This window comes from Oncorhynchus gorbuscha, linkage group LG18 (genome assembly GCF_021184085.1).
Source record: "Oncorhynchus gorbuscha isolate QuinsamMale2020 ecotype Even-year linkage group LG18, OgorEven_v1.0, whole genome shotgun sequence".
Lineage (NCBI taxonomy): Eukaryota > Metazoa > Chordata > Actinopteri > Salmoniformes > Salmonidae > Oncorhynchus > Oncorhynchus gorbuscha.
The window spans coordinates 29049383-29076608 of NC_060190.1; the positions used below are offsets into that span (position 1 = coordinate 29049383).

A 27226-nucleotide genomic window follows, 5' to 3' on the forward strand; every position below is an offset into this window, starting at 1 on the left:
GCAAAAGCCCTCCTCGGTGTCATGGAAACCAGATAACCCCCCCCCCAGCCCTGTGCCTGTCGTTATTCCCAATCCCATGATGCCTCCTGCCAGCTGACCGTAACCTGAGCCAGACTAAATGACAAAGCTGCCAGATGATTGGAAACCATGTGGTGCTGTGGTATTAGTTGCGAAAACCTGACCCTAGGCCACACATTGACTAGAGTCTGATTTCAATGATACTCTTATTTTTGGGGGGCATAGAGGAGCAACATCACTGTCTCTGATCTCCATCTTGCTAACTACTATTTTGATTTTTATTCAAAAAGATAAAGTAGTGACTTAGGCAGTGGTGTAGTTCCTCTATGCCAAAAGAGTCCATTATTGAAACCAGACCCTAGTCACTGTTAGCCAAGGTCGAATTTTCAGGACTACTGTGGAATCGGGAGAGCGAGCAGCACAACAGGTCACCTTTCCGACTCCCATCAGAGCGTGAGAGCAGCATTGTTGTGGTTGTCCACTTGTGGGAATTTTCCTTGCTAATTCTCAAGGGGGAACAGATTCAAGTGCCTTGTCCATTTGCACTGCATGTGATTGTACGATTTGTTTGCAAAAGGGCTGTTGATACAATTTGCTCAAAGTCAGGAAGCAAAGGGAAGAACAAGCTAAGTTAAGACAAAGTGAATTTATAACAAATGTTTAATGTATTCAAAGCATTTGGGAATTTCAGTGAATAGCTAAATTTCCTTTACAGTGAACAAACATGTTCTGGGTAATAAAAAAAAAGTGCATGCTGTATGATTTTCACTTTCAAGCCCTTAATATGTTACATTTCTTGAAATCAATTGAAATATGATTTGATGTCAAAGTGGCAGTTCACATTTATTCACATTTATTGTACCCTGTTCTCTTTAATTGACAACATACACAATGCAACAATATTTAATGTCAGTGCAAATGTTTAGGCCTATTTGGCTTATTATACAGTTGTACTTTGCCAGTACTAAGCTCAGAGGGTATCATTTAGCAGTAGTTGAAATTATCAAAGAACAGTGGGACATTTTTTTAAAAATGTAACTTTAAATAATTAACATATTTTTGTAGTAGTTTCAAAACAAATAGGAAACAATGTTAACGGGTCATGATTAGCACACACAATATTTATACCTTTTAACAAACACACCTGTTTACTGTTCTTTGTTAAGCTTTACATATCAGCCTCAAGGCCTTCGTCAGAGCTTTTGTCAGTGTTTTACATTTTTTGAGATTGGAGTATAAGGAAAACAAGCATATGTTACCAAATATAACAAGGTGTATTTCATAACTATTCTAATAGTGTGTACATAATATATTAAACAAGACTGTGAAACCACAATGAGGACATTGACCAGTCAAGCAAGTTTTCATAAATCATTGGGTACAGTACAAGAAAAAACGTCAGTTATCTGAAGTGGGGGCATTAACTTAATGTTCACATTTACAACATAACAATCACAGACAAACATATGTAAAGCTGTCATAAAATGAGTGCCACTTTATTTGCAATAGGCAATCACACAATATAATAGTTTACTTTTAAATGGATTATTCTTAACATGTAATCGAGTGTGTGAGTGAGTTGTTGTTGAACTGGCAATATTCAAGTTCCCACATCTAAGCAGCCATGTCCAGAGAGCTCTGTATTGCTCTCCCCTGTAAAGGTTTGCCGAGTTTCTTAAGTACAGTGGCCAGTTGTTACAACACATCTAAGCAACCATGTCCACAGAGCTGTCTGTTTTTTTTCTGTAAAGGTTGACAAATGTCTTTGGTACAGTGGCTCATGTGGTTCTGTCAAAGTGCACCACAGGTCAGTAAAGGTCCTTGTTTGACGTGGGGGGAGACTTGTGAATTCTTTAGTGATTATGGTTGCATCCGCCACTGTGCCTCTTAGTGATACACAGAGCCTAAATTGACCACAAAGTGTTTCCGGACAACTGAGATATGTCAATAACAAGTCTTCCCTGCTCACCTCGCAAACAGTTTCCTACAAATGGAGAAGAATGTTAGATAATTGTCGCTTAGCTTTTGATTGCGTGTCCAAGCAGTGACTTTCTCGAGATTTGCGCTAAACGCACCAACAGAAATGCATCAAGGCCCTAGCAGCACACTTTAGTACAGCCCTCTGAAGTGATACAATAACCAAGTATTGGGAGAACTACATCCATTTTGGTCAGGAAGAACCCCACAACCTCGTCAAAGTCCTACCGTGGCATTGAAAAGAGAGGTGGCATTGCCTTGCGTGGCAAGTTGCCACCATGACTGGATGGGAACCATGGCTTGCTGCAGGACCTTGTCTCTGTGCCACTGCTCCAGGCAATCCAACGCTTCTGGGAAGGCCTTGCTCTCAAACTTGTTGGCAAACATGCTGTTTCTGTCGATGATCCACCCCAAATCCTCCAGACCATAGATGCAGATGTCCCTAACATAGCGGCCTGCGGAAAGAATGCAGCAGAAAGGACATAAAGATGAGATTCAGCTCAGTATCAAAGTCTATCAACTGCTGTTGCTCAAACAATGTCACCGGAAGGGATGGCTGCCGTTCTACGGGATCCTAACCAATTGCGCAATATTTTTATATTTTTCCGCACGGACACTTTTTTTGGTACATAATGTTTCTGCTACCTTCTCTTATGACCGACAAGAGATTCTGCATATCAGAACCGTGATTACTCACGTTTTGCTCGCCTGAGGTAGAGTACCTCATGATAAGCTGTAGACCACACCAACTACAGCAAGACCAAGACCGGAGAAAATCGATTCAAGACTGAGACCGGGACGGGGACGAGGTCTGAGACTGAATCAAAACCAAGGACAGAACAACGTGAGTCTGATTGCAATTTTGTCAAATCACCACCAAAGTAAGAGTTCAAAATGTCGAGTATTTCTGTGTTCATATTTCAGAACAACATATGGATTCTTTAGACATTCAGAATAGTGAAAAACTGCAACCTGAGGGAAAATAGAGCCACTCTACAAATTATTACTAATCCCAACACAGTGGGGAACAATGGGCCTTTACACCTTCAGAGAAGGGCTAAGGATTTATAAAATGATATTATTTTCAATGATGTTCTGATTTAATCTCTTCTGTTTTTGTTGGAAAGGGTTAACACTGAAAATAAATAAAAATATCCAACCAGGATTTTTCTTTGCTGGTCTCTGGGGAGATAAATATAGGTAAGTCAGCCATTGGCTAGGCCTGCAGAAGCTAGATAAAGACATCTGCCATTCAACTGTATACGGGTAACATTTTGGAGTGGAATCAACCAATAACATTTTGACTTAATGGGTGGGACCATTTTTACAAAAACGTATGGAAACTTCTGCCTTGAAGGCCAACAGGTCAGTGCACAATAGCAAGCAGTAGTTTCCCCACGGTCTCTCTAGCTTTTGTTGTCGGCTAGTTTGCAGCTGCTGCAGCAGCTCTTATCAAAGAGGATGTTGCTGCTAATTTGATAGCGTCTCCCTTTTCATGAATAACTTTCAACTAGAAGTTATGTTTCAAATGATCATCTGAGTGGAACTGTTTTTATTTATTGCAGAGCGCTTGCTTTTGTTAGCCATCTCTTGGGAAAATAACTTATGAACAGTACTAGTCAAAAGTTTGGACACCAACTAATTCCAGGGTTTTTCTATATTTTTTAAAACTATTTTCTACATTGTTGAATAATAGTGAAGACATCAACTATGAAATGACACACATGGAATCATGTAGTAACCAAAAAAGTGTTAAGCAAATCAAAATATATTTGAGGTTCTTCAAAGTAGCCACCCTTTGCCTTGACAGCTTCGCACACTCTTGGCATTCTCTCAACCAGCTTCATGAGGTAGTCACCTGGAATGCATTTCACTTGACAGGTGTGCCTTGTTAATTTGTGGAATTTCTTTCCTTCTTAATGCGTTGAGCCAGTCAGTTGGGTTGTGACAATGTAGGGGTGGTATACAGAATATAGCCCTATTTGGTAAAAAAACCAAGTCTATATTATGGCAAGAACAGCTCAAATAAGCAAAGAGAAACCACAGTCCGTCATTACTTTAAGTCATGAAGGTCAAGCAATCCGGAAAATTAAGAACTGTGAAAGTTTCTTCGGGTTCAGTTGCAAAACCCATCAAGCGCTTTGAAACTGGCTCTCATGAGGACTGCCACAGGAAAGGAAGACCCAAAGTTACCTCTGCTGCAGAGGATAAGTTCATTAGCGTTACCAGCCTCAGAAATCTGCAATTAACTGCTGCTGAGATTGCAGCCCAAATAAATGCTTCACCGAGTTCAAGTAACACACGTCTGAACATCAACCATTCAGAGGAGACTGCGTGAATCAGGCCTTTATGTTTGAATTCCTGCAAAGAAACCACTAAAGGACACCAAGAAGAAGAGACTTGCTTGGGCCAACAAACATGAGCAATTGACATTAGACAGGTGGAAATCTGTCCTTTGGAAATCTGTCCTCCTGTCTTTGAGATGCAGAGTAGGTGAACGGATGATCTCTACATATGTGGCTCCCGCCGTGAAGCATGGAGGTTTGATTTCATTTACAACACCAGGATGAATGCCACTTTAAATTTTATTTTCTAACAATAGACCACGTAAGATATGGTCGTTTTCATATATTCTTAGAATTTGGGGGAATTACGTATTCTAAGGCACTGGTAACTTTGTGCTAAAGGTGAAATGTTCTTTTTGCAATGGGAAGTAATAGTTGTCAATTAGTAGTCAATTTTGATTAGGAAATGTTTATTTATGTTTATTAATGTGTTTTTGTATTCTTAGAATTTGTTCCTACTGGCTTTTTTTGTAAGTTTATGGACTGCTTATTCTTTAACAATGCCTTGGATAGCTCATTTGTCCCTTTTCACACTTATGCGGAAACCTCACCTGGCTTAACTTCTTGCGACTCGAACCCGGATCCGGGAGCATAATCATCGACTCAAACTAATTAGCATAACGCAGCGGACATATCTTCCTATTCATGAAAATCACAAATGAAATGTATTGACACAGCTTAGCCTTTTGTTAATCACACTGTCATCTCAGATTTTCAAAATATGCTTTACAGCCAACGCTAGACAAGCATTTGTGTAAGTTTATCATGGCATAATGCTATGCTAGGCTCTGCTAGCAGCAGGCAACATTTTCACGAAAATAAGAAAAGCAATCAAATTAAATAATTTACCTTTGAAGAACTTCAGATGTTTTCACTCAGGAGACTCTCAGTTAGATAGCAAATGCTCATTTTTTTCCAAAAAAAGATTACTTTTGTAGGCTCCCATTTGTTCTTCACATTTGGCTGAGAAATCGGCCGGAAAATGCGGTCACTACAATGGCAAACTTTTTTCCAAATTAGCTCCATAATATCGACAGAAACATGGCAAACGTTGTTTAGAATCAATCCTCAAGGTGTTTTTCACATATCTATTCGATAATATATCCGTCGGGACAATTGGTTTCTCATAAGAAGCGATTGGAAAAATGTCTACCTTTTACTTTACGCAAGATTTTCTGCGGGAGCCATCATGTGACCACTTGCTCAACGTGGTCCCTTACGGCTATTCTTCAACATAAATGCGTAAAAAGACGTCACAATGCTGTAGACACCTTGGGGAATACGTAGAAAGCGTAAGCTCATTTGTAGCCCATTCACAGCCATATAAGGAGTCATTGCCATGCAGGGCTTTCAAAATATTGGGCACTTCCTGGTTGGATTTTTATCTGGGTTTCGCCTGTAACATCAGTTCTGTTGCACTCACAGACAATATGTTTTCTATACAAAGCTGTCAATTATATGCATAGTCAAGCAGCTTGTCGTGACAAAATATCCCGTTTAAAACAGGAACGTTTTTTTATCCAAAAATGAAAATACTGCCCCCTAGTTACAAAAGTTTAACTGGTGCCCCCAGAGACTAAACCTCTCATCATCACTCAACGCCTAGGTTTACCTCCACTTTACTCAAATCAAATCAAATCAAATTTATTTATATAGCCCTTCGTACATCAGCTGATATCTCAAAGTGCTGTACAGAAACCCAGCCTAAAACCCCAAACAGCAAACAATGCAGGTGTAAAAGCACGGTGGCTAGGAAAAACTCCCTAGAAAGGCCAAAACCTAGGAAGAAACCTAGAGAGGAACCGGGCTATGTGGGGTGGCCAGTCCTCTTCTGGCTGTGCCGGGTAGAGATTATAACAGAACATGACCAAGATGTTCAAATGTTCATAAATGACCAGCATGGTCAAATAATAATAAGGCAGAACAGTTGAAACTGGAGCAGCAGCACAGTCAGGTGGACTGGGGACAGCAAGGAGCCATCATGTCAGGTAGTCCTGGGGCACGGTCCTAGGGCTCAGGTCCTCCGAGAGAGAGAAAGAAAGAGAGAATTAGAGAGAGCATATGTGGGGTGGCCAGTCCTCTTCTGGCTGTGCCGGGTGGAGATTATAACAGAAGGTGGCCAAGATGTTCAAATGTTCATAAATGACCAGCATGGTTGAATAATAGTAAGGCAGAACAGTTGAAACTGGAGCAGGAGCATGGCCAGGTGGACTGGGGACAGCAAGGAGTCCTCATGTCAGGTAGTCCTGGGACATGGTCCTAGGGCCCAGGCCAGTTGAAACTGGAGCAGCAGCATGGCCAGGTGGACTGGGGACAGCAAGGAGTCATCATGTCAGGTAGTCCTGGGGCATGGTCCTAGGGCTCAGGTCCTCCGAGAGAGAGAAAGAAAGAGAGAAGGAGAGAATTAGAGAACGCACACTTAGATTTACACAGGACACCGAATAGGACAGGAGAAGTACTCCAGATAAACAAACTGACCCTAGCCCCCCGACACATAAACTACTGCAGCATAAATACTGGAGGCTGAGACAGGAGGGGTCAGGAGACACTGTGGCCCCATCCGAAGACACCCCGGACAGGGCCAAACAGGAAGGATATAACCCCACCCACTTTGCCAAAGCACAGCCCCCACACCACTAGAGGGAAATCTTCAACCACCAACTTACCATCCTGAGACAAGGCCGAGTATAGCCCACAAAGATCTCCGACACGGTACAACCCAAGGGGGGGGAAACCCAGACAGGCCGACCACAACAGTGAATCAACCCACCCAGGTGACGCACCCCCAGGGACGGCACGAGAGAGCCCCAGCAAGCCAGTGACTCAGCCCCGTAACAGGGTTAGAGGCAGAGAATCCCAGTGGAAAAGGGGAACCGGCCAGGCAGAGACAGCAAGGGCGGTTCGTTGCTCCAGAGCCTTTCCGTTCACCTTCCCACTCCTGGGCCAGACTACACTCAATCATATGACCCACTGAAGAGATGAGTCTTCAGTAAAGACTTAAAGGTTGAGACCGAGTTTGCGTCTCTGACATGGGTAGGCAGACCGTTCCATAAAAATGGAGCTCTATAGGAGAAAGCCCTGCCTCCAGCTGTTTGCTTAGAAATTCTAGGGACAATTAGGAGGCCTGCGTCTTGTGACCGTAGCGTACGTGTAGGTATGTACGGCAGGACCAAATCAGAGAGGTAGGTAGGAGCAAGCCCATGTAATGCTTTGTAGGTTAGCAGTAAAACCTTGAAATCAGCCCTTGCTTTGACAGGAAGCCAGTGTAGAGAGGCTAGCACTGGAGTAATATGATCAAATTTTTTGGTTCTAGTCAGGATTCTAGCAGCCGTATTTAGCACTAACTGAAGTTTATTTAGTGCTTTATCCGGGTAGCCGGAAAATAGAGCATTGCAGTAGTCTAACCTAGAAGTGACAAAAGCATGGATTAATTTTTCTGCATCATTTTTGGACAGAAAGTTTCTGATTTTTGCAATGTTACGTAGATGGAAAAAAGCTGTCCTCGAAATGGTCTTGATATGTTCTTCAAAAGAGAGATCAGGGTCCAGAGTAACGCCGAGGTCCTTCACAGTTTTATTTGAGACGACTGTACAACCATTAAGATTAATTGTCAGATTCAACAGAAGATCTCTTTGTTTCTTGGGACCTAGAACAAGCATCTCTGTTTTGTCCGAGTTTAATAGTAGAAAGTTTGCAGCCATCCACTTCCTTATGTCTGAAACACATGCTTCTAGCGAGGGCAATTTTGGTGCTTCACCATGTTTCATTGAAATGTACAGCTGTGTGTCATCCGCATAGCAGTGAAAGTTTACATTATGTTTTCGAATAACATCCCCAAGAGGTAAAATATATAGTGAAAACAATAGTGGTCCTAAAACAGAACCTTGAGGAACACCGAAATGTACAGTTGATTTGTCAGAGGACAAACCATTCACAGAGACAAACTGATATCTTTCCGACAGATAAGACCTAAACCAGGCCAGAACATGTCCGTGTAGACCAATTTGGGTTTCCAATCTCTCCAAAAGAATGTGGTGATCGATGGTATCAAAAGCAGCACTAAGGTCTAGGAGCACGAGGACAGATGCAGAGCCTCGGTCCGATGCCATCAAAATGTCATTTACCACCTTCACAAGTGCCGTCTCAGTGCTATGATGGGGTCTAAAACCAGACTGAAGCATTTCGTATACATTGTTTGTCTTCAGGAAGGCAGTGAGTTGCTGCGCAACAGCCTTCTCTAAAATCTTTGAGAGGAATGGAAGATTCGATATAGGCCGATAGTTTTTTATATTTTCTGGGTCAAGGTTTGGCTTTTTCAAGAGAGGCTTTATTACTGCCACTTTTAGTGAGTTTGGTACACATCCAGTGGATAGAGAGCCGTTTATTATGTTCAACATAGGAGGGCCAAGCACAGGAAGCAGCTCTTTCAGTAGTTTAGTTGGAATAGGGTCCAGTATACAGCTTGAAGGTTTAGAGGCCATGATTATTTTCATCATTGTGTCAAGAGATATAGTACTAAAACACTTGAGCGTCTCTCTTGATCCTAGGTCCTGGCAGAGTTGTGCAGACTCAGGACAACTGAGGTTTGGAGGAATACGCAGGTTTAAAGAGGAGTCCGTAATTTGCTTTCTAATAATCATAATCTTTTCCTCAAAGAAGTTCATGAATTTATTACTGCTGAAGTGAAAGCCATCCTCTCTTGGGGAATGCTGCTTTTTAGTTAGCTTTGCCACAGTATCAAAAAGGAATTTCGGATTGTTCTTATTCTCCTCAATTAAGTTAGAAAAATAGGACGATCGAGCAGCAGTAAGGGCTCTTCGGTACTGCACGGTACCATCCTTCCAAGCTAGTCGGAAGACTTCCAGTTTGGTGTGGCGCCATTTCCGTTCCAATTTTCTGGAAGCTTGCTTCAGAGCTCGGGTATTTTCTGTGTACCAGGGAGCTAGTTTCTTATGAGACATGTTTTTAGTTTTTAGGGGTGCAACTGCATCTAGGGTATTGCGCAAGGTTAAATTGAGATCCTCAGTTAGGTGGTTAACGGATTTTTGACCTCTGGCGTCCTTGGGTAGGCAGAGGGAGTCTGGAAGGGCATCAAGGAATCTTTGTGTTGTCTGTGAATTTATAGCACGACTTTTGATGTTCCTTGGTTGGGGTCTGAGCAGATTATTTGTTGCAATTGCAAACGTAATAAAATGGTGGTCTGATAGTCCAGGATTATGAGGAAAAACATTAAGATCCACAACATTTATTCCATGGGACAAAACTAGGTCCAGCGTATGACTGTGAGAGTGAGTGGGTCCAGAGACATGTTGGACAAAACCCACTGAGTCGATGATGGACTTTTCCATGTGAATATTAAAGTCACCAAAGATTAGAATATTATCTGCAATGACTACAAGGTCTGATAGGAATTCAGGGAACTCAGTGAGAAACGCTGTATATGGCCCAGGAGGCCTGTAAACAGTAGCTATAAAAAGTGATTGAGTAGGCTGCATAGATTTCATGACTAGAAGCTCAAAAGACGAAACGTCATTTTTTTTTTGTAAATTGAAATTTGCTATCGTAAATAGAAATTTGCTATCGTAAATGTTAGCAACACCTCCGCCTACTCGCACCCTACCATACCCTTCTCTGTACATTATGCCTGGAACCAATTCTATCACGCACAGAAATCTGCCCCTTTTTAATTCTCTGTTCGCACTAGATGACCAGTTCTTATTGCCTTTAGCCGTACACTTATCCTACGCTGGACGCTTTTGACTTAGAGTATGTGGACAATAACTAGGTGTCTGGTTAGACTGTAAACTCTCCTTCCAGACATTAAGCATCTCCAATCCGAAATGAAATCTAGAATCTGCTTCCTATTTCGCAACAAGGCATCCTTCACTCATGCTGCCAAACATACCCTCGTTAAACTTACTATCATACCATTCCTTGACTTTGGCGACGTCATTTACAAAATAGCCTCCAACACTCTCCTCAGCAAATTGGATGTAGTCTGTCACAGTGCCATCCATTTTGTCAACAAAGCCCCATATACTACCCACCACTGCGACCTGTACGCTCTCCTTGGCTGGCCCTCGCTTCATATTCGTCGCCAAACCCTCTGGCTCCAGGTCATCTATGTATTTGCTATGTAAAGCCCCACCTTAAAGCAGCTCACTGGTCACCATAGCAGCACCCACCCGTAGCAAGCGCTCCAGCAGGTATATTTCACTGGTCACCCCCAAAGCCAACTCCTCCTTTGGGCGCCTTTTCTTCTGCTGCCAATGACTGGAATGAATTTCAAAATCACTGAAGCTGGAGACATATCTCCTTCACTAACTTTAAACATCAGTTGTCAGAACAGCTTACCTATCATTGCACCTGTTTTTATTTATTTTTATTTCACCTTTATTTAATCAGGTAGGCCAGTTGAGAACATGTTTACAACATCATTTACAACTCGTTTACAACCAAGATAAAGCAAAGCAATGCGACACAAACAACAACACTGAGTTACACATAGAATAAACAAAAGTTGTCAATTACACAACAGAACAAGTCTATATACAGTGTGTGCAAATGGCGTAAGGAGGTAAGGCAATAAATAGGCCATAGTAGCGAAGTAATTACAATTTGGCAATTAACACGAGGGATAGATGTGCAGATGTGCAAGTAGAAATACTGGTGTGCAAAAAAAGTAAATAGAAACAATATGGGGATGAGGTGGATAGTTGGATGGGCTATTTACAAATGGGCTGTGTACAGCTGCTCAGATAGCTGATGCTTAAAGGTAGTGCACCTGTACATATCCCATCTGTAAATAGCCCACCCAACTAGCTCATCCTCATGTTACTTTTTCCCTACTTTGCACCCCAGTATCTCTACTTGCACATTCATCTTCTGCACATCTATCACTCCAGTGTTTAATTGCCAAAAATTTTATTATTTCACCACTGTGGCCTATTTATTGCCTTACCTCCCTAATGTTACTACATTTGCACACTATATAGACTTTTCTATTGTGTTATTGACTGTACGTTTGTTTATCCCATGTGTAACTCTGTTGTTTGTGTCGCACTGCTTTGCTTTATCTTGGCCAGGTCGCAGTTGTAAATGAGAACTTGTTGTCAACTGGCCTAACTGGTTTTAAATAAAAATCATGCTGTTTGTGACTGCTGTCTTTCTATGCAGTGGTGTAGCAGTGCCTGGAGAAGTGGATATACTCTATATAGTTTGCCAAAAAGTTCCCAAATGGCCCGCCCAGCGACATAAAGGCACCCTGTGAAAAATAATACGTTTTCATATAGATTTTTCAGATATTTACACTCAAAATCAAAAAAAATGTATAGAAGAAAAAACAAACATTTATCGTCTAAATCCACATCAATGCACCTCTTGGTGTTGGGGGGCAGTATTTTCATTTTTGGGGAAAAAAATGTTCCCGTTTTCAACGGGATATTTTGTCAGGAAAATATGCTAGAATATGCATATAATTGACAGCTTTGGATAGAAAATACTCTAACGTTTCCAAATCTGTAAAGATATTGTCTGTGAGTATAACAGAACTGATGTTTCAGGCGAAAGCATGAGAAAAATCCAATCCGGAAGTGCCCCAGGTTTTGAAAGCGCTGCGCTCCAATACTCCCTATTCAGCTGTGAATGTACCATCAACGAGCTCAAGCTTTCTACGTATTCCCCAAAGGTGTCTACAGCATTGTGACGTAGTTTTACGCATTTCTGTTGAAGAATAGCTGTAGGCGGCCACATTGCGTAAGTGGTCACATGGTGGCTCCGAGAGAGATTCTCGCGTAAAATACAGAGGTAGCCATTACTCCAATCGGTCCTAGTGAAAAACTAATTGTCCCGACGGGAGTAGATATTAGAAAAACACCTTGAGGATGGATTCTAAACAACGTTTGCCATGTCTCTGTCAATATTATGGAGCTATTTTTTGTTGTTGTGGTGACTGCAATTTCCGGGGGATTTCTCAGCCAAATGTGAAGAATCGCTTTGGATAAAAGTGTCTGCTAAATGGCATATATTATTATTATTATTATTATTATTATAAGAACAAACGGAGCTATTTCACCTACAAAAATAATATTTTGGGACAAAATGAACTTTGGCTGTCTACCTGGGAGTCTCGTGAGTGAAAACATCCGAAGTTCATCAAAGGTAAACGATTTAATTTGATTGCTTTTCTGATTTCCGTGACAAGGTTGCCTGCTGCTAGCAAAGCATAATGCTAGGCTATGATAAACTTAAACAAATGCGTTGGCTGTAAAGCATATTTTGAAATTCTGAGATGACAGGGTGATTAACAAAAGGCTAAGCTGTGTTCCAATATATTTAACTTGTGATTTTCATGAATAGGAAGATTTTCTAGGAAGATTTATGTCAGTTGCGTTATGCTAATTAGTGTCAGATGATGACAACGGTCCTGTTCACGGGATGGGGTGTCACTACAGGTTAAACCACATCAATCTGATTGCGTGGGCCTTCCAAGCACGATAGGTTCGCCAGTGCGCAAACATGTCTATAATAGATAAGGCTCTTAAGATATTGTTTCAAGAAAGGAGTGTATATATTTAGCCTGGTGAAGCGGTTTTATGCCCTGACTGAATGGAAGATGATCTCGGGAGGAAATTACGAGTCCTCACTGTCCAAGACTGAATACAAATGTATCTGACTGACACTGAGACCAGTGGTGACCCGCCATTCAGGGCAGGTGGCCACACTGATTGGACTGATCATGTCAACATAATACTTTCAAAATCATAGCTAACAAGCTAGACAAGCAGTCATCATCATGAATCACGTCGACAATCTACTGGCAAATCCTTTTAATATGAAGAGAAATGATAGATTAAACGTATTGGTGCTCATCGGCCATTGGACATAAACATTACACAACAAGTTGGAAATCGCAAATTCAACTTTGAGTGGTTTGGAAGGAATCAGTGGCTAACTGCAAGGGTTGCAAAGCAATCACTAGCCTGCTGTTCAGTGCAGTGGGTATATGGTCCAAGTCTGGGTTTAAGGGTCTCATTTCCAAGCTTAGGTACACTGCAGCATCCACCGAGAGGCTCTTGCTGCCAAGGGAATGGCTGACAGCTTTAAATATGTTTTGGACACTACAGTGAAAATTGGTAACTTTGTTAAAGCAAGGCCCCTGCACTATGTAAGGATATGGGCAACGAACACTTTTACAACATACAGAAGAACGCTTGTTATCAAGGGGCAAAGTATTGACACATTTTTTTAAATTGAGAGACTAGCTTAAAGTTTTCTTTGCTGACCATAATTTTCACTTCTGACCGCTTGCATGATGACGAGTTTCTCACACGACTGGCCTATCTGGGTGATGTTTTTTCTCGCCTGAATGATCTGAATCTAGGAATACATGGAATCTCCACAACTACATTCAATGTGAGGGACAAAATTGAGGCAATGATTAAGAAGTTGGACCTCTTCTGCGTCTGCATTAACAAGGACCGCACACAAGTCTTTCCATCATTGTATGATTATTTTTTTGTGTGCAAATGAACTCAAGCTTATGGACAATGTCAAATGTGATATAGAGAAGCACCTGAATGAGTTGGGTGTGCAATTATGGAGGTACTTTCCCGAAACGGACGACACAAACAACTGGATTCGTTATCCCTTTCATGCCCTGCCTCCAGTCCCCTTTCCGGTATCTGAACAAGGGAACCTCATCGAAATTGCAACTTGCAGTTCTGTGAATATTTAATCAGAAGCCACTGCCAGATTTCTGGATTGGGCTGCGCTCAGCGTATCCTGCCTTGTCAAATCGCGCTGTTAAGACACTGATGCCCTTTGCAACCACGTACCTATGTGAGTGGATTATCGGCCATCACTAGCATGAAAACTAAATACAGGCACAGACTGTGTGCGGAAAATGATTTAAGACAGACTCTCTCCAATACAACCCAACATTATAGAGTTACGTGCATCCTTTCAAGCGCACCCTTCTCAGTTATTTACAATTTTCGATGAGCAAATAAGGTTTTATATGTAATATGGTTAAAGAGTAAAATTATTGATGATTATTATTATATTTTGTGCCCTGGTCCTATAAGAGCTATTTGTCACTTCCCTCGAGCCGGGTTGTGACAGAAACTCACACTGATTGTTATGTTTAATAAATGTATCGTATAGTGTGTGTGGCAGGCTTACAATGATGGCAAAAAAACATTTGAAAGTGCATTGACCCTGTTACTAAGAGGGAACGCAGTTGGAGGTTGAATGCTTTGAAGGGGTTTGGGACTATAAAAAGTTTTGGAGCCACTGGTCTAGAGGGTCTACACCAGAAGTTAATGGTTATCCGTGGGAAGAATGTATATGGTGGGTGCAATTAAGCTTGGAATGTGCTGAGTGCAGGGAAAACGATCACGTGGTGGCACTGATAAGGGGAGAAAGCCGTGGATTAGTGATGAAGGGGGTCAAGGTCAGTTCACATTAAGGGAGAAGGAACAGTTTATTTTCCGTATCACTTAATTTCCTGCCTAGCAGTATATATGCCATGTTTAGCGAGAAGGAGGAGCCCACCTAAATTGGGGTATTTCTATTACCACTATTGGAAATGTGTTTTGTCTGTTCAGGTGTTTGATCCTTTGGGGTGAATAAACCTTGCCTTAGGTTCTATATATCAGAGTAAGAATTCAACACAAGCAAAAACAAAAGCAGGCGGTACGAGTGACTCGCTCAATACGGAAGTGGTCAGATGATGCGGATGCTGAGCTACAGGACTGTTTTGCTAGCGCAGACTGGACTATGTTAGGGGATTCATCCGCTGGCATTGAGGAGTACCGTAATTTCCGGACTATAAGCCGCTACTTTATTCCCACACTTTGAACCTCGCGATTTATACAATGAAGCGGCTCATTTATGGATTTTTCCCGTTTTCACAAGATTCATGCTGCCAAAAAACTGAGCACCGTCACATAATGTGACGTAAATCGAACACGCTCAAACTTCCCATCATTCTGATTTACGGTAGTAATTTTGTCACCCTCATCATGGCAAAGACACGGAGAAATGCATATGATGCAGCTTTCAAGTTGAAGGCAATAAATCTGGCTGTTGGAAAAGGAAATAGAGCTGCTGCATGGGAGCTTGGCCTTAATGAGTCGATGATAAGACGTTGGAAACAGCAGCGTGAGGAACTGACTCAGTGCAGAAAGACAACAAAAGCTTTCAGAGGGAAGAAAAGCAGATGGCCCAAATTATTTGCAGCCACTCGACATCAGTGTAAATCGTGCATTTAAGGTGGCGCTCCTTGTTCAGTGGGAGGCTTAGATGACAAGTGGGGAGAAATCCTTCACTAAAACGGGCCGCAGGCGAAGAGCATCTTATGGTCAAGTCTGCCAGTGGGTCCTGACAGTGTGGAGCATTGTCAAAAAATCCACTATCATCAACGGGTTTCAAAAGGCTGGACTGCTGCGTGTTGAAGGGGCAGCATGAGCTCAGCGGGGTATTTGCCTCCGGATGAAAGTGATGAGAGCGACAATGAAAACGATCCAACATCGGATGAAACAATTGAGGCTATTCAACTCCGATACCGAAGGAGATGACTTCAGTGGTTTCAGTGCACAGGAGGAGGAAGATAGTGACCAATTACTTTCTTGGTAGGCTACTGTTATAATTTTTGTTACAAGCCGTGTTTCGTTTAAAGGCTGTGTAAAGTTCATTTGTTTCAATGTACTGGTAGGCACCTGCGGCTTATAGACATGTGCGGCTTATTTATGTACAAAATACATATTTTAATAATTCAGTGGGTGCGGTTTATATTCAGGTGCGCTTAATAGTCCAGCAATTACGGTTTACCATATAAATCATCAGTAAGTGCATCAATGACATCATCCCCACAGTGGGGCGGCAGCGTAGCCTAGTGGTTAGAGCGTTGGACTAGTAACCGGAAGGTTGCGAGTTCAAATCCCCGAGCTGACAAGGTACAAATCTGTCGTTCTGCCTCTGAACAGGCAGTTAACCCACTGTTCCCAGGCCGTCATTGAAAATAAGAATGTGTTCTTAACTGACTTGCCTGGTTAAATAAAGGTAAAAAAAATAAAAAAAAATAAACAGTGACCGTACGTATCATATCCCAACCAGAAGCCATGGATCACAGGCAACATCGCAACCAAGCTAAAGGCTAGAGCTGCCACTTACAAGAAGAGGGACACTAATCCTGACGCTTGTAAGAAATCCTGCTATGCCCTCAGATGAACGATCAAACAGGTAAAGCGTCAAGGCTCTGACACTCGTCGGCTTGCAAACTGTTACGGATTAGAGGGAAGCCCAGCCATGAGCTGCCCAGTGATGTGAGCCTACCAGACATGTTAAATGCATTTTATGCACTGAAGCATGCATGAGAGCACCAGCTGTTCCGGGGACTGTGATCACACTTCGTAGCCAATGTGTTTAAGATCTTTTAAACAGATCAACATTCACAAGGCCAGGTGTACTCCAGCACATTCTGGCAAGTCCCTTCACTTATGGCCTTGCCTACACCTAGCAACTTGTTTTTTAAAATTGTATGAGCAAAAAATATTATATTGTTTTTGGAATGGCCAGACAACATTAAACAGGCCTATTTATATAATAAATATGAATTTGGAGGGCAGAAATGATTACATATGAAACGACTAGACCTCTCACAAGGCTTCAGTCCCACAAAAGCTATACCGAAATCCGAACTCGTTCTCTAGCAGAATGTCTCACCCCATGTTCAAGAGCGGCCTTTTTATTTTTTATTCAGATTACATCCTGTCACTTTCGGTTATTTGAAAATAAAATAATCTCAAAAATGTATATTTTTGAAACAAGCCATAAAATGTTGGTTGCAATTTCAGTTTAATCCACCAGAAAAGACGGAACAGATATTACAACAAATATTATGTTTAAACTCAAATATATTGATTAAAATAATAAATGAATGGGGACAAAATATTTAACTGTATAATCCTTATAAATGATTTCATAAATAGGACTGTTAGTTGTCACTCACGCAGCTAACAAAAATATGGAAATGTATTCAATACTCAAAATTACAACTAACTAATTGCAGCATTACTGCAAAAATGGAAGAGGCAAGTGGAAGGTTGGAGAAAATAAGGAACGTGTCTGTCAGCCCTGACAAGACCAAAATTGGTTAAAGAAAATTTAAGGGCCCAAAAATTGACACCTCTGCCATATTGATTGCTAAATAGTTGGGAACTGCTGACACACTCCAGCCACATGAGGTATAGCATTGTCTTGCATTAGGAGGAATCCAGGGCCAACCACACCAGCATATGGTCTCACAAGGGGTCTTAGGATCTAAAGTGGTTTTCCACTTTAATTTTGAGTTTAATTTTGACTCCAAATCCAGACCTCCATGGGTAGATACATTTGATTTCCATTGATAATTTTTGTGTGATTTTTTGTCAGCATATTCAACTATGTAAAGAAAAAAGTATTTAATAAAAATATTTAATTCATTCAGATCAAGGATGTTATTTTAGTGTTCCCTTTATTTTTTTGAGCAGTGTATATATATACATACATGCATACATACACAGCCGAAGTCAAGTTTACATACACTTTAGCCAAATACATTTAAATTAGGTTTTTCCACAATTCCTGACATTTAATCCTAGTAAAAATGATCTTTCTTAGGTCAGTTAGTATCACTACTTTATTTTAAGAATGTGAAATGTCAGAATGAGAGAATTATTTATTTCAGATTTTATTTCTTTCATCACATTCCCAGTGGGTCAGAAGTTTACATACACTCAATTAGTATTTGGTAGCATTGCCTTTTAATTTATTTTACTTGGGTCAAATGTTTCTGGTAGCCTTCTACAAGCTTCCCACAATAAGTTAGGTGAATTTTGGCCCATTCCCCCTGACAGAGCTGGTGTGACTGAGTCAGGTTTGTAGGCCTCCTTGCTCGCACATGTTTTTTTCAGTTCTGCCCACACATGTTCTATGGGATTGAGGTCAATACCTTGACTTTGTTGTCCTTAAGCCATTTTGCCACAACTTTGGAAGTATGCTTGAGGTCATTGTTCATTTGGTGTACCCATTTGTGATCAAGCTTTAACTTCCTGACTGATGTCTTGAGATGTTGCTTCAATATATCCACGTAATTTTCTCCTCGTGATGCCATCTATTTTGTGAAGTGCACCAGTCCCTCCTGCAGCAAAGCACCCCCACAACATGATGCTGCCACCACCGTGCTTCACGGTTTGGATAGTGTTCTTCAGCTTGCAAGCCTCCCCCTTTTTTCTTCCAAACATAAAAATGGTCATTATGGCCAAATAGTTATATTTTTGTTTCATCAGACCAGAGGATATATCTCTCCAGAAAGTACAATCTTTGTCCCTATGTGCATTTGAAAACCGTAGTCTGGCTTTTTTTATGGCGGTTTTGGACCAGTGGCTGCTTCCTTGCTGAGTGGCCTTTTAGGTTATGTTGATATAGGACTCGTTTTACTGTGGCTATAGATACTTTTGTACCTGTTTCCTCCAGCATCTTCACAAGGTCCTTTGCTGTTGTTCTGGGATTGATTTGCATTTTTTGCACCAAAGGACGTTCATCTCTAGGAGACAGAACACGTCTCCTTCCTGAGCGCTATGATTTCTGCGTGGTCCCATGGTGTTTATACTTGCGTACTATTGTTTGTACAGATGAACGTGGTACTTTCAGGTGTTTAGAAATTGCTCCCAAGTATGAACCAGACTTGTGGAGGTCTACAATTTTTTTTTCTGAGGTCTTGGCTGAATTCTTTAGATTTTCCCATGATGTCAAACAAAGAGGCACTGAGTTTGAAGGTAGGCCTTGAAATACATCCACAGGTACACCTCCATTTGACTCAAATGATTTCAATTAGCCTATCAGAAGCTTCTAAAGCCTTGACATCATTTTCTGGAATTCTTTAGACCGGAGCGTCGGCCTTTGTGGGTTCGATTACAGGCTCAAAATGACCAGAAACAAAGACCTTTCTTTTGAAACTCGTCAGTCTAGAAATGAAGGCTATTCCATGCGAGAAATTGCCAAGAAACTGAAGATCTCGTACAACATTGTGTACTACTCCCTTCACAGAACAGCGCAGACTAGCTATAACCAGAATAGAAAGAGTCGGAGGCCCTGGTGCACAACTGAGCAAGATGACAAGTACATTCGAGTGTTAGAGTTCCTCTGTCCTGTATCTTTTCTTTTTATTGGACAGTCTGAGATATGGCTTTTTCTTTTTAACTCTGCCTAGACGGCCAGCATCGCTGAGTCGCCTCTTCACTGTTGATGTTGAGACTGGTGTTTTGCGGGTACTATTTAATGAAGCTGCCAGTTGGGGACTTGTGAAGTGTCCGTTTGTCAAACTAAACACTCTAATGTACTTGTCTTCTCGTGTACATATTATCTCCGTTATTTCGACTAACCTGTACCCCTGCACCTTGACTCGGTACCGGTACCCCCTGCATATAGCCTCTGTTATTTTATTGTTGCTTTAGTTTATTTAGTAAATATTTTCTTAACCATTTTTTGGTTAAGGGCTTTTCAGTAAGCACCTGTTGTATTCGGCAAATGTGACATACGATTTTGATTTGTGTGAACAGTTTGCTTCCTAATCAGAAGACTAATCTGGAATCAAGGAGCAAAACATGCCTTAGACAAGTGAGGTCAAGAGTAGAAACTGACTTTGACCGGGATAGGGAGTTGTTGTACCTTTGCATCCATTGTGTACTGTCCCCTCTTGGTCCCTCCATTTGATTGTCCGGATCTCGCCACCCCAGCCGCCTCCTACATGACTTCCTGGCGCTTCTAGGAGCAGATAATCGATCCAAAACAGATAATTTCATTCTCACTTTTCATTATAGCCTCTCACGTGTCACTTGCAGTGCCTTCAATGTTTTCATACCCCTTGACTTACACCCTGAATTCAAAATGGATTACCTTTTCTCTCTCACCCATCTACACACAATATCCCAGAATGACAAAGTGAAAACATGTATTTTGAAATTTTGTTAATTTATTTAAAATGAAATACAGAAATCTCTCATTTACATATGTCAATACTTTGTAGAAGCACCTTTTGGCAGCGATTACAGCTGAGAGTCTTTCTGGGTAAGTCTCTAAGAGCTTTCCACACCTGGACTGTACAACCGTTGCCCATTATTCTTTTCAAAATTCAAGCTCGTCAAATTGGTTGTTGGTCATTGCGAAGCCATTTTCAGGTCCAGACATCGATTTTTCAAGTGGATTTAAGTAAAAAAATGTTACTCGGCCACTCTGGTAAGCAACGCCAGTGTAGATTTGACCTTGTGTGTTAGCTTATTGTCCTGATGAAAGGTGAATTAATCTCCTAGTGTCTGGTGGAAAGCAGACTGAACCAGGTTTTCCTGTAGGATTTTTCCTGTGCTTAGCTCCGTTCTGTTTATTTTTTTAATCATGAATTACCCATAGTCCTTAATGATTACAAGCGGGGGGTTGTTGAATCTGTGTTTTGAAATGAATTGCTCGACTGTGGGACCTTACAATTATCTGTATGTGTGGGGTACAGAGACAAGGTAGTCGTTCAAAAGTTCTATTATATACTATTATTGCAAACAGTAAGTCCATGCAATTTATTGTGTTAATTAAGCAAATTTGTACTCCTGAATGTAGTTAGACTTGCCATAACAAAGGGGTGGAATATTTGACTTATTTTTCCTAGCCACTGTGCTTCTGCATTTCTTTCTCTTTGGGGTTTTAGGCTGGTTATCTGTAAAGCACTTTGACAACTGCTGATGTAAAAAGGGCTTCATAAAATACATGTCATTGAGCTACGCTGGTTTACTTTACTTCAAACAACGTGGGCATGTTGAAACCATTCCTTTTAAGTTTCAAGGCTAGACGTAATCTTTGAACACCCCAAATAAATGTACTGTAAGTCAGCCTTTCACGAACTCAGTTACTAGGCCACCAGGATTTATCGACTAAGCATAGCCATTTTGTCTCCTAGGTTTTTGCTTTTGGATACATTTCAAATTGGAAAGGTTGTGCGTGGCATAGCTATGCACTCATGGAAAGATTGTAGATGTCTTACCTGTTTTCCTCACGGATTTAACATTGATATAAGTTCAGAACCACTTGTGTTACAGAGATTACAAGTTGCTTTTTATGTTCTGTTTGTAAACTTGTACTTTACCTTTAATGTGATTGAGCGTCACCCAGTAGTGCTCATCTGGGCTGAATGCGTCCTTGGACCACTCTAGCAGGTCTCTGGACACGTGACTCCTCAGTACAAACTCCACAAAGTTCCTGGTTAGTGCGTAGTAGGCTGTACCAAAGTACATCTGAAGCCTGTGGGGCGGAGCACCTTTCTTTGGGCCTCCGCGCTTGGGGGCCACGTGGGAGCCTCCGACTTCCCTGTACTGCAGCTGAGTCCGGTGACTCATAGCCGCAGGCTGCTTGATGCCCGGGGTCATGTTCCTGTCTCTCCACTCCTTGCTCTGCATGTAGCGCACCAGCTCCAGGTTGCTCTTTACAGGGAAGTCCTGGCCACACAGGTTGAGCACCTTCCTCCAGGGCACAGGCGATGCCGCCAGGTCCCTCATGCAGTTGATGTCGGCCTGCAGCCGTGAGAAGCCGGCATAGGTCACCATCTCGCTGTGGCTGGCCAGGAACACATTGGGAAAGCAGCCCACTAGGCTCTCCACGGTTTCCCTGTACTCCCGCGGAGCCTTGGCGTCCACGTGGATACAGTAGACATTCTGCGGCATGTAGATGGCCCGAAGCAGGCGCACCAACAGCTCCAGCTCCTTGTGAACAGTGAGGATGAAGGCCAGAGGGTAATCTTCCTCCTCCCGGCTCAGCGGGCTGGTGATGAAGTGAAGCTCCCTCACCAGACGGGAGCAGTCCTGATCCCCACCTCGACTTCCCATACTCAGAAGATAGCTCTCCACATGGCAGTCATGGCGTTGCCATGCTGTTGAGCCCTTGGTGCTGGGGAGGAAAGCTTGGCAGTACTTAGAGAATGGCCTGCAGCCCAGGGGCCCACTCTGACCCTGGGGATCTGTGCCAGCCATGGCCCTCAGGTAGATGACTGAGCAGATGAGCATGCATATTCCCAGGCAGAACAGGAAACTGCACTTTGCGCCTTCCAGCTGGAGCATAATAGTCCAGCACTGGACGGACACCACACAATCACCGGCAGCAAAAGACCAGGGTTAGGCTGTACTGTAAAATGACAAAGCCAGACTTGAGACATTAAAAGTATTTTAAAGACTCATACCCTTCCATACTTTTTATGGAGGGCTTATTAATCCGATCACAACAGATGATACAAGTGAGTAGAGAGGAAATACTTAGATAATGCTGCTAGATGGACTAAGGAAGCTGGCTCAGGAAATTGAAGAAATGAATCATTAAGCAATGCAAGAGACAGACTCACAGACATCAGAATAGAAATGCACATTTGAATTTTGAACCTAGTCATGCAAACAAGGTTTGTATTTTTGCAGTATACAGGTTTCGAAATATGGAAATGCTCTAGCTCCTAGATACACAATACCCTGGATCTAAATAGGAGCACACAGCCATAATTAACATCATACATTTTCTTAATCACTTGTAAATCAAAGTAGGTCTACCTGTTGTTCCTGCTAACAGATTGATTATATTTTGTAAGAAGTGAGCTACACTGCTTCGCTCATTCACTGCACTACCACTGGTGGAGAATCAATAAGAATCCAGTTGCTCTTATAACACCCTCTGCAGTTGCCTGATAGCACACTAGAGAGACTTATTCACCGGAGACTTACTAGAACCCGATAATCAGTGGCAGCCTGTTAAAGAGATTTGGACATTGGGCTTGTTATGTGAATATGTAATGGAATCCCAAGGGTCTCCCACATCAACTACACAGGCCATTGTGACATCAAGGAAAAAACCTACAAGATTGGTCTATGCAGTAATTATGTCAACAGACAGGTCAAGTTGAATAGAACCCCCAGGGATTTATCTCATTCTTGGCTTACTGATTCTGAGAGAGCCGTCTTGTTTGCTTATGGCAAACTGCCATTGATTTATTGTTTGTAGTTAATGGGAGACTTTTTCACGAGAAATGACACCGTCAACTGGCGTTGTTTATTTACAAACTAAGCAAACTATGTGTGGATAGCAGTGTATCATCCAGTGTGCAAGATTTTTTTTTTTAAATGTGAACCACCGGTTGCCATTATTAGTTGGATTAAACACTGCTCGTTCTCATGGAGCCATGCTTTTATTTTATCACCTGTTAATGGATTGAGTAATTAACCAGATATTCCATCACTCTTAGGCATTTGTAATTGAAAGCACATTGTGGGAATGTGTAATACCACACACATCATTGCATACTACCCTCAGCAACATTTTGATTCAGGGCAAATACAATCTACCGTTACCTCCAAGTCTTAACATGCACACAGAGGATAAGGCTATCCAGTTACCTTAATTGCAGTTGAACCCAGGGTCCTTTTGCTGAAGAATAGGTTAAACATTAAGCGCCTTAACAAAAAATGGCGAGCCGGAACCAACAGGGAGTCAAGCCTGGCACACGCAGAGAGCTGGAGCCATGGGTTGTCAAGGGATGGGCTGGTGGAGCTGATGCTGCTGCAGTTTGCTGTGCGTTGCTTTTGTTGTGGTTGTCTCGGCGGCGGGTGGCTCGCAAGGTCGTTGTACTCCACATCCGTCTCTGTTTTGAGCGTGTGTGTGTGCCTGCGTGTGTCATTTCTTGCTCTCACGTCTGTGGCTGAGGCGCTCCCACTGCATCCCACCTGAGATGAGGGCCGGCCCTGCCTGGTAAGGGCGGATTCTCTCTCATTTGGCGCACACACACACCCATATACAAGCACTGGCAACCTTTCCCGACAGTCTCCTACCACCTTTAAAATGATCTTCAACTGCCTCGCTTATTTTTTTTTCTCTCTTCATCTCTCACCCCGTATCGCTATTTCTCTCTCACTCTCCTTTCCCAATTTTAGTTTTAACACAAAAGCTAAGCAACCCCAATCTTCCTTCCAATGTCAGATTTTCAGCAGTCGCAGCATGGATTATGGATCTTATCCTCGACTCCTCTCTCTCTCTCTGCCTCTCTCGCTCCCTCTCTCCTGGGAGAGTTCTCAGATGGTTCTGCTGCTGTGGCTGGTTTAGTGCTGTGCAGAGTAGAGTGCCGCCGGAGGCAGCGACAGCCTCAGCCAGTGATTTGTTTGCTGCCTGGTCAGCGACTGAGATTAGTTCTTGTTGTGTTAACAGGGCCACATGGCCAGAGGTCACATTGAGCTGACACCAGGACACAATAGGTCCCCCCTGCTGGTGGGCTTTTGTCTTTGTGTGGCCGAGTGTGACGTTATGAGTGTGTGTATATGAACATGAGTGTGCACGTGAGCGTTTGTCACTCATTAATGAAAATAAACATTCACTAGTAATGCACAGGTCTGTTTTTATTAAAGAAGGGGTAAAGAACACAACAGAAGCTGTTGATTCGAGTAGAATAGTCATTTGTCCCTCCATTATTCCACAATTTTGCTTTTAGCCTGCCAAATTATGGATATAATGGCCTTTCTGTTAAATGAGGAAGAGCTCTGTTTTTGTTTGGAAAGTGTATTGGAAAGTTGGAAAGCAGTTGGCATCAGTTTCTGGGATTACTTATCTCTTTCCAGTGATCCTGCTGACCAAGGAGGGGTCTGAGAAGCTATTTAGCATCGTAGTTAGCCTAGCTGCTAGCTAGCTGCATAACAAGCTAGCGAGGTTTTCTTGAATGCAGCCCGCGGCGAGGTTAGCCATTGTGGCTGGGACCGCGGATTGTCCCGGGTTTGTGGCTGTCTAGATCCCTGCTGTTGTTTTCAATCTTCCCTGTGACCTGCCCTGTCTGGAACTGAGAGGAGTAAACAGCCTAACATACGTTGCTAGCTACTATGACAAGACCAAAGCCGGCGAGAGTACCATTGAGGACAGTGGTGTCTATCACACGTGAAGGATATTTTAATTGAACAAAAGAGACCTACGAGCAGTTGTTACAAGAAAATAGCTTCAAGTGTTTTGTCCAAATTCTGACCAGAGATTTCCAGGAACTGAAGAACAGTTTGCAGTTTTCCCAGGGTCAGCTCCATGAGTTGAAACAAGAGAATGTCAAGATGACAGCAATCTGTAAGTCATTGAGAGAGGACATCAGTTCTGTGTGTGAATTCATGATAACAATGACCGATAAATCAGATTATCTCGAGGGACAATCAAGGCGGAACAACATAGTTGTGGATGGAATCACCACATGAGACCTGGACAGAGTCTGAGGATAAAGTGAGGGAAATGATCTCTGAGAAATTGAAGATGGACCACATGAAGATTGAGGTGGAGCGTGCACAAATGACTGGAAAACCCACCACCGGCCCAGGTGATAGGCCCAGGCCAATAGTGGTCAAGTTCCTGAAGTTCAAGGACAAGGTTGCTGTTCTGGAAAGAGCCAAGAAAGTATATCTTCCTCTACGAGGACTATCCTGAAGCTGTGCGCCAGAAGAGGAAAGAACTGATCCCTACCATGAAAGCTGCCAGAGTGCGTGGGGACATTGCGTACATCCGCTATGACAGGCTCATTGTCCACCCTCCTTCCCAGAAGCATGGAATGGATGAGCGAGCTAATCATATGGTTTGTAGCCCCAACTCTGCAGCGCGCGCACACACACACACACCAATTGATTAAGGGACTGCTGAATGTATTTTTCTTCTTTTGCTTTGTCTGCTCTTTTCAGTATTTATGTCTATCGCTGATAAGCTACCCAGGAAAGGGCTGAAAATAGCCCATATTAATATATGTAGCCTTTAGAAATAAGGTTAATGAAATCAATAACTTGCTAACATCAGATAACATTCATATATTAGCAATTTCTGAGACTTAGATAATTCATTTGATACATCAGTAGCAATACAAGTATACAACATGTATAGAAGAGACATAAATGCTTTTGGGGGAGGTGATGCTGTATACAGTGGGGCAAAAAAGTATTTAGTCAGCCACCAATTGTGCAAGTTCTGCCACTTAAAAAGATGAGAGGCCTGTAATTTTCATCATAGGTACACTTCAACTATGAACGACAAAATTAGGGGGAAAAAATCACATTGTAGGATTTTTAATGAATTTATTTGCAAATTATGGTGGAAAATAAGTATTTGGTCAATAACAAAAGTTTATCTCAATTCTTTGTTATATACCCTTTGTTGGCAATGACAGAGGTCAAACGTTTTCTGTAAGTCTTCACAAGGTTTTCACACTGTTACTGGTATTTTGTCCCATTCCTCCATGCAGATCTCCTCTAGAGCAGTGATGTTTTGGGGCTGTTGCTGGGCAACACAGACTTTCAACTCCCTGTACCTATGATGAAAATAACAGGCCTCATCTTTTTAAGTGGGGGAACTTGCACAATTGGTGGCTGACTAAATCATTTTCTGGCCCTGTAATGCTTAGAGAAAATATGATGTCAAGTGATATTGACGTGTTGTGGTTGCAGGTTCACTTGGCACATCTAAATCCTTTTCTTTCGGGGTATTGCTATAGGCCACCAGGTGCTAACAGTCAGTATCTAAATAATTTGTGAAATGCTTGATAGTGTATGTGACATAAACAGAAAGGTCTACTTTCTTGGGGACCTGAATATTGACTGGTTTTAATCAAGCTCTCCACTCAAGAGGAAGCTTCTTACTGTAATCAGTGCCTGTAATCTGGTTCAGGTTATTAACCAACCTACCAGGGTGTTTACAAACAATACAGGATCAAGACTGTCCAAATGTTTCGATCACACTTTGTTCTAAATCTATGTCCGTACCCATTGGATCACAATATAGTGGCTTTATCCAGGAAAGTCAAAGTTCCAACAGCTGGGTCT

General features: G+C 42.1%; 1 protein-coding gene across 3 annotated transcripts; it reads right to left on the minus strand.

Moving 5' to 3' along the window:
* Positions 1-662: 662 nt before the first annotated feature.
* On the minus strand, positions 663-24512 carry LOC124004244 (beta-1,3-galactosyl-O-glycosyl-glycoprotein beta-1,6-N-acetylglucosaminyltransferase 7-like). 3 transcript variants are annotated; one of them, XM_046313025.1, is made up of 5 exons: positions 23798-24512; positions 21514-22544; positions 20052-20147; positions 2224-2450; positions 663-2002 (listed from the first exon to the last, which is right to left on the minus strand). In XM_046313025.1, the coding sequence occupies exons 2-5, from the start codon at positions 22478-22480 to the stop codon at positions 1694-1696; spliced, it is 1599 nt and encodes a 532-aa protein (XP_046168981.1). In that variant the 5' UTR covers positions 22481-22544; positions 23798-24512; the 3' UTR covers positions 663-1693. The 3 variants fall into 3 exon arrangements, with proteins under 3 accessions (XP_046168981.1, XP_046168982.1, XP_046168983.1); XM_046313026.1 differs by lacking the exon at positions 23798-24512 and adding an exon at positions 22958-23397; XM_046313027.1 differs by having other exon boundaries at positions 1866-2450.
* Positions 24513-27226: the final 2714 nt, after the last annotated feature.